At 36.0% G+C, this 7,714-nt stretch overlaps 1 protein-coding gene across 1 annotated transcript; it reads right to left on the reverse strand.

Moving 5' to 3' along the window:
• Nucleotides 1-1,743: 1,743 nt before the first annotated feature.
• Nucleotides 1,744-4,040, reverse strand: LOC107086210 (heat shock 70 kDa protein 12A-like). Its single transcript, XM_015376997.1, has 4 exons — nt 3,759-4,040; nt 3,433-3,657; nt 3,165-3,336; nt 1,744-2,881 (listed from the first exon to the last, which is right to left on the reverse strand). The coding sequence occupies exons 1-4, from the start codon at nt 4,038-4,040 to the stop codon at nt 1,854-1,856; spliced, it is 1,707 nt and encodes a 568-aa protein (XP_015232483.1). The 3' UTR covers nt 1,744-1,853.
• Nucleotides 4,041-7,714: the final 3,674 nt, after the last annotated feature.

The following is a 7,714-nucleotide window of genomic DNA, read 5'->3' on the forward strand; positions in this document are numbered from 1 at the left end:
GCTGCCAACAGCAGGCGGCGGGCACCACCCAGAGTGTCCCAGATCCTGCGGCCCTGGAGAACATACATGAGTCTGAAACCAGCTCAGGGAAACGGGCTAAAACAGAAAGGCTCAGAGGTCCAGGAGTCACGAGACAGTTTAGGCAGCCTGTTCAGATGGTAACAGGCACGCTCAGTGGATGGCACAACAGGTCAGGATCAGGACATCAGAAACACTATGAAATGCTAAAACCACTCTCTCCACTGAGGTCAGACAGGAACAGACACGCTCGTTGGATGAGAGGCGGAACAGGTCAAGATCAGAAAATCAGAAACCCCAAGAAACTCTAAAAACACTCTCTCACCATTGGCTAGAGAGAGCAAGAACTAGAGCAATAATCTGGCCCTGATAGCTGGATGCAAGTACCTTAAATAGAGGCAGGAGCAGGTGGATCAGATGAGCCATAATGAACAACCGGGCAGAGTTAGACAGGTGAAAGGAATGAGTAATTAAGCCAGCCATCAGAGCCAAAATCATGACAGGATCAGCTTAAGCTTTTTACTCAAGTAAAAGTGTAAACGTACCAATTTAAAAGATACTTAAAGTATAAAAGTAATGCAGAAAAATGTAGGGTATTGCTTTACTGCAACACCCTAAAAAAGGAAAACTTCTACAATTCTGGATGATAACTTCCTTATACTTAATTTTCTCGGTTTGGTAACCAAAGAGATTAGTTTCAGTTTTTTCTTTGCATTGTCTTGAAAAACTATTTATTTTGGAATTTAGTGAACAACAAGTTGGTGTAGCACCGACTCCAACCACAAAGAAATTGTCTGGATGAAACAAATTATTTTTATGTCTTGTTTTTTTAAATACCAACAAACCATAAAAAAAAGGAGCTTAAATGAAACTAAATGAATGAGTCTATTTTTGAAATGTAAGGAGTAGAAAGTAGAGGCAACTACAAAAGAAATGTAAGAACTAGAAGTAAAACGTTGTCTGAAAAATAATTACTTCAGTAAAGTATAGATAGCCAAAAGGCATACTTAAGTAAGGTGACACCTCTGGCAAACTTGGAAGAAAGAAGTCATAGCAGGTAGAGGGAGATGTTTTTAAAAAGTTAAAGTTGATATAAATTAATTTAGTTTCTGAGGACTGCTGATGATGATGATGATGATGATGATGATGATGATGATGATGATGATGAGGGACAAAGGCCATTCACCCAAATACTAAATAAAAATGGACATAAAAAATACCACAATTGAAAAATTAAAAGTACAAACTCTGACACTCTTTTTAATGAAACCCACATTTAATAAGGCAAAACATCTTTACATTTTATTTAACATAATAGCATCAATGGTTCTGTTGTAAAACAAAGATTAAAACTCACTCCAGAAATTCTACTGAACTACACTTTCAGAGGAAAACAAAATAACACTTACTAAATTTGGTACTCTTTTGCTACATCATGATTAATTTTTGTTCAATATTTGGTCTTTGGTGAAAATTTCCATGAAGTCTTGAAAATAACATACACTGCATTATACATTATGTTGAGTCCAAATGCCACTTTTGGTTCAGGTTCTTTATTAACCAGCAATAATATCTAGTCCTGAAATTTATACATAAAAACATTCATCTTATTCAAACAATTTCATCTACGAAATGTAAAGTGTATAAAAGAATGTAAAAAAAAAAAAAAAGGTATCATGATTAAATCTAATTAGACACATCGAACACTGCAGATTTTTACTCCTAAATAGCTATCTATATTATGGCATCCAAAGATCAGAAAAATACAGTAACATTCACCTATTAAAGTGTATCATGTTAAACTACTTTAATAGGATGTGTCTGTAGCATTTATATTATTTCCTCATGAAGTTTATTTTGATCATTTCTGTTGAGCCTGACTCTCTATCAGTGGCTTTTGCTGTCATTTCTGTGAAGCCAAACTTTATTTCGAGTCTAATCTCACGATCCAATCCAAGTGCAGTGTTAGGAGACTGAACAGTGAATGAGCCCACTTCCTCCATGTGTGGTTCATCAATGTATGTTACGTTTTTTCTTACTGTGCGATAAAACGAAAAGGTGATTTCTGTCTGATCTGCTTGCACAGGATGCAAGGTGTGCTTTCTAGTTTCATTCCAGGAAATATCCTCATCATACTCCACCAATTTCTTGAATAGGTCTTTGCACCATTCGCCATCCTTGTTAGTGAATTTCTTCTCTGCCTTGTGCCTGAACTTATCAAATTTCTGAGAGACACCAACTCCATAAGTGAATGCACCTTTTCTAGATTCCACCACTCCCTGGTTTCTTCCAAATTCTATAGCTCCCCTCAAAATAGCTTCTTGTGGCCTGAATGGGCACAAAACTTTATAGTCATGAAACTCCTCAGCAACATGGTTACGTAGAATTTCACTGTCAGCGAACCCTCCCACTAACAAGATGTACTTAATTTTGAATGCTTTATCAAATATTTCATCAAGACTCTGGCTAATACCTTGCAGACTCTCTTCATAGAATGATTTCATTGTCTCTCGAGAGATTTTGATTGCTCCGTCATCCCAGGATGCCCCATCCACTTTTCTGAAGAACTTATCAACCTTTTTCTTTTTTTTCTCTGCCAGTTTTCCCAGTTTAAATGGGCAGGCGATTTCAACGTCATCATCAGTTTTTTTGAATAGTGTGAAGTCATACATTAACTTCTGAAGCTCACTGGGATATTTCTTTTCATACTCATCCCAGACTCCATCACAGAATATTTTGCTGAGGAACTGTTTGAATTTTCTGTCCACAGTTTGTCCTCCAAGGTCATTCCCAGAGGCCCTGTGTAGCTCCTTCAAGGTGCCTCCAGGCAGGACTTCATGAACAGTAATGTCAATGGTTCCACCTGAAAAAAAACAAAAGGAAATGCTTTATTGTTTATTGTTAAGGAAAATTAATAATGGCTATACCTTAGATATAAAAACAAAACAGGGAGTGAATGGCCACAAAAGTGTTGGTTTTTTTTTTACATTCAATAATGTGTTTTCTATTTTTTTAAATTTTAAACTATTAAATGTAGCATTTCTGAAAAGCAAAAAAGCACAGTATCTTGGAAGTTAAAAAAATTTCATAAGATAATTTTTTATGTGAAAGGCATTAAAAGGTAAATTTCTATTAAAACACTGTACCTCCACAATCAACAACGATGTATTGAGTTCCTGGTGACTGGTCAAGTTTTTTTTTACCAAGGTTTTCGGTTATAAAACCCTCTGATGGAAGTTTCTTACAATAAACTGAAGCTGCTTCTGGTTCCAGTGCAATGACCAGTTTATCTTCATTTCCTCTGGTAACAATACCGGCCTTGAAGGAGGAAAAAAATAATTATTTATTAACATATTAGGAGAGAAACAAACAACTTTGGCTTCAAACCAAGGAAGTCTAAATATTGCCAGTTACCCGAGTTGCAGCTTCTCTCATGAACTGTTTAGCTGAATGATCCCAGATGGCAGGAACTGTCAGCACCCAGGTGAAGTCGGCAGCTGCGAATTTTCTTCCTTGTGTGTTTTGTGCAATCGTTGTCAAAGCGTCATCCTTCAGAAATTTTAGAGCTTCTGTAAAAACCTCCACCGCTTTCATTTCTTTCCCGTTTGCAGCTTTAATCTTCAGATCCAGGCTAAGTTTCTGAAGAATTGGAATCATTATCTTAGTAAAAAAGTCTTTACATAATTGTAATCTAACATGGAACCAGGCAAATTAACTGTATGTGTAAATGTTCTACTTACCTTTCCATAGAGTGACATCTTGAAACTTTCAAAGAATAAATAATCTTTGGCTTCTGCTCCCAGTTTCGACAGATATGTTTCTTTAGCTTCATATCCAAAGCTGTTAAACTGTTTTTGTCCGTTAAAAAGAATGCAGGAGGGAGTCTTCGGTGTCTCTTTTCCATATTTCTTACCCCAATACTTCACTTGGGGGTCAATTTCTTGCTGCCTGGATGTTATGCTGAATGCATATCCACTGAATGAAGTACCAAGGTCTACAGCTATAATGAAAGAGTCTCCCATTGTAGGAACAGGTCTTGTTGCTAAAGTGTGCTGCCAAGGTTGCTGTATGTATATAATCTAAGTAGGCAGGACTTACTGGAAGTCCAAACCACTCCCCTGCAGTGAAAGGATATCCTTATTAATTCAAGTTTCAGTCTGGCATATCCACTCTAGACAACGCAAAAATGGAAGGCAAAAAGCAAAAGGATAAACGCAAAACCAAGTAAGCACAACTTAAATGCTTAAATTCATTATTTCTTCTCCTTAATTACTGCGTCAGCAGCTTCTCTTTGATTTTGTGGTACATTGGAAAAGAGACGATGGCAACATCTAATCTCATACTTTAATATTTAGTTGAATTATAATTATAAATCACCATTTGTGGAGGGAGGACTTTTTTTATGATTTGGAATATTTTCATACTTAAAATAAAGTAAAACATTACCTGGACATTTTCTGTAAGTTTGTAAACCTCAATAAAACAAACACTGTATGTATGTTAAGCTAGTAAGGTTAGGGATTTGACCAGCAATAGTCACTCTATTACAGATGGAGTAATGTAAAGAAATTAATTTCTCCCTGGGATTATTAAAGTTTTTCAAAATGTAGCTTTTAATACATTCTCTGTTTTTTAAACTGCTGCACTATATCTTTGTGTGCAATTTGCACAAGTGTTATACATAGCACCTAATATTCTTTATGTTTTTTAAAGAAATAAAGTGGAGGAACGTGGCAAACCAAGGTCCCGTGGAAAAAGGTGACTAAATGCTTTTTCATAGTTTTGACACCTTCATTGGTATTCTAAATGCAACACAGATTATTCTATAGGGTGTATAGACACAACTATAATGCATAAAAGCAAAGCCTCCTCTGCAAAAATGCTGCCTCGTGTATTTTACTCATGTATTTTGATTAGTGCAGTCATTTAAAACATCATACACACTCAGCAGTAATCAGAGTGAGTTGCAGCATTATCAGCGGCCAGTGCTCAGCTCAACAATATAAATACGCACAGCAGATTTATAATGTCCGTCCAACCACAAAATTAGTTTCTGATGGGAAATTAGACAGGCATCCTCAACGACATTTTTGAAAAACATAAACAAATTTAAAAAGTGAATTCAATTTACATGTCAAAAGATTAGAAAGCTGAAATTTTTTTTTTTTTAAACAATTACAGCTCCAAGGATGAGTCCACTACACTCTAGTACAAGTCATGTAGATTACTTAAAGCTCAAGTCATGTAGATTACTTAAAGCTGTCATGTATAAATATGAGCAACTTTGTTATATATATATATATATATATATATATATATATATATATATATATATATATATATATATATATATATATGACCAATTAGCCAATTATCTCAAACAATAAGCAAAATAAAATTGTATCCATCTTGGACAGCTTACATTTATGATAGGAGCAGGAACATCTTACTAGGTCTTAACCAGCGTTTAACTATTGTAGCTTCTTTCAGCTCTTTTAGCTCACAATAAATATAACAAAATATATTCGAAAATGTTTCAGACCACTACAGGAGGAGGTGTCCAGACCTCCAACCAACCAACAAGTGAAATTACCAGAGCAAACTATTGGACGCACATGCAGGTAGGTGTCTGTTACACCATACCACTCATAGGAACCTATGGGTATCTTCCCAGTACCAGATTTACATTTCAGTTTTTAACCCCTAACAATTGGACTCACCTAAAAATGTCTTACTGACATCTGCTGTCATTTCAAAGGAACTACAAGTTGAAGTTTAAAGATTATCTTTTCAACATGGCTTCAGCCTTTGTGACACACACATATATATATATATATATATATATATATATATATATATATANTATATATATATATATATATATATATATATATATATTTATATGTATATGGACAGTTTACAATGATGACAGTAGCAGAGATATTTTACTGGGTCTTACCCAGCATTTAATTATTGTAGCTTCTTTCAACTCTTTAACTCACCATAATAAAATACATTCGAAAAAATGTTTCAGACCATTGCAGGAGGATGGGTTCAGACCTGCAACCAACCAACATGTGAAATTGCCAGAGCAAACTATTGGAGGCACATACAGGTAGGTGTCTGTAAAGCCTTAACACTCATAGAAACCACCATCTTCCCAGTATCAGATTTATATTTCAATTTTTCACCCCTAACCATTGGCCTCACCTAAAAATGTCTTACTGACATCTGCTGTCATTTCAAAGGAACTACAAGTTGAAGTTTAAAGATTATCTTTTCAACATAGCTTCAGCCTTTGTGGCATATGTAAATTTTTTTTAATCTAGATTAATCTCACTATAATCTATCTGCCAGCCTATCAGCTACACTGATGGGCCAGTTGTTTGTGGCTATCCACTGAGTGAGGAGATTGGTTAGCTTGGCTGATAAAGCTGTGCTTACAGCTAAATCCATGTAAGCGCGTCACATTCAATGTGGTAATTTCACAGTAGGCCTAAACAGATCGGAATTCTGATTTGTTCTCCCCCCCAGATATACATCAGCACCAGATATACATCTGCGCTAAAATATCAAGGTGAAAGTCATCATTAGTATAAGCCCAGTTCCGAACCCAAGTGTGAGAATAGATTAACGGTGATCTTTTTTTTTTTTTAGCGCCCATAAGAGCCTGTCATTAACATAGCGTGTTTATGCCGATAATGGCCCACCACTAATTATATATATATATATATATATATATATATATATATATATATATATATACATATATATATATATGTGTGTGTCAGAAAGGCATGAAGCCATGTTTGCAAAATCACACATATTTTTCTAAATTCCTTACTTAAGGTTTATACTTTTTTTGCTCATTCGTTAGTGTCTTTGCTGCAAAAAATTGTATCCTACTTACAATTATAGATGCTCCACTTTAAAATTAAAGTGTCTCCAAAAATCTGATAGACACGTTATCTCGATTAACTTCCCTTTCACGGCTTTCTCTGCAGCGTGTTGGTCATATATTGTTCTCATGATAGGTTGCCTCGCAGGTAGTTTTTAAGATCGGTCAGCTTTGGCCTCCTGCAGAACAAGCTTCCAACCTATCAGCTATGCTGATGGGCTGGCAGCTTGTGGCTATCCACTGAGTGAGGAGATTGGTTAGCTTGGCTGATAAAGCTATGCTTACAGCTGCATCCATGTTAGCATGTTACATTTGATCTATCTCGATTCACAGTAAGCCTACATAGGTTGGAAGACTGATTTGCTCTTACCCCGAGATATACATCAGCGCCAGTTATACATCTGCGCTAAAAGATCAAGGTGGAAGTCATCATTAGTATTGACCAGAGGTGTCAAACTGGCTCCAGAAAGGGCCGTGTGGCTGCAGGTTTTTTTTTTTTTTCAACCAAGCAATAGCACACGAGTCTCCTGTCATTTCATCAAGTGAGTCCAATCTGAACATGATGACTTGATGAGATGAATGGAGTTTGGTGTGCTGTTGTTTGGTTGGAAAGAAAACCTGCAGCCACACTGCCCTTTCTGGAACCAGTGTTACACCCCTGGTATAGAGCCAGTTCCCAACCCAAATGTGAGAATAGATTAACAGTGATAATTTTTTTTTGTCCAAAATAGTCTGGCATTAACACAGCACGTTTACGCCGATGATGGCCCACCACTATATATATATATATATATATAT

The sequence above is a fragment of the Cyprinodon variegatus genome, unplaced genomic scaffold (genome assembly GCF_000732505.1).
Source record: "Cyprinodon variegatus isolate N-32 unplaced genomic scaffold, C_variegatus-1.0 Scaffold145, whole genome shotgun sequence".
NCBI lineage: Eukaryota > Metazoa > Chordata > Actinopteri > Cyprinodontiformes > Cyprinodontidae > Cyprinodon > Cyprinodon variegatus.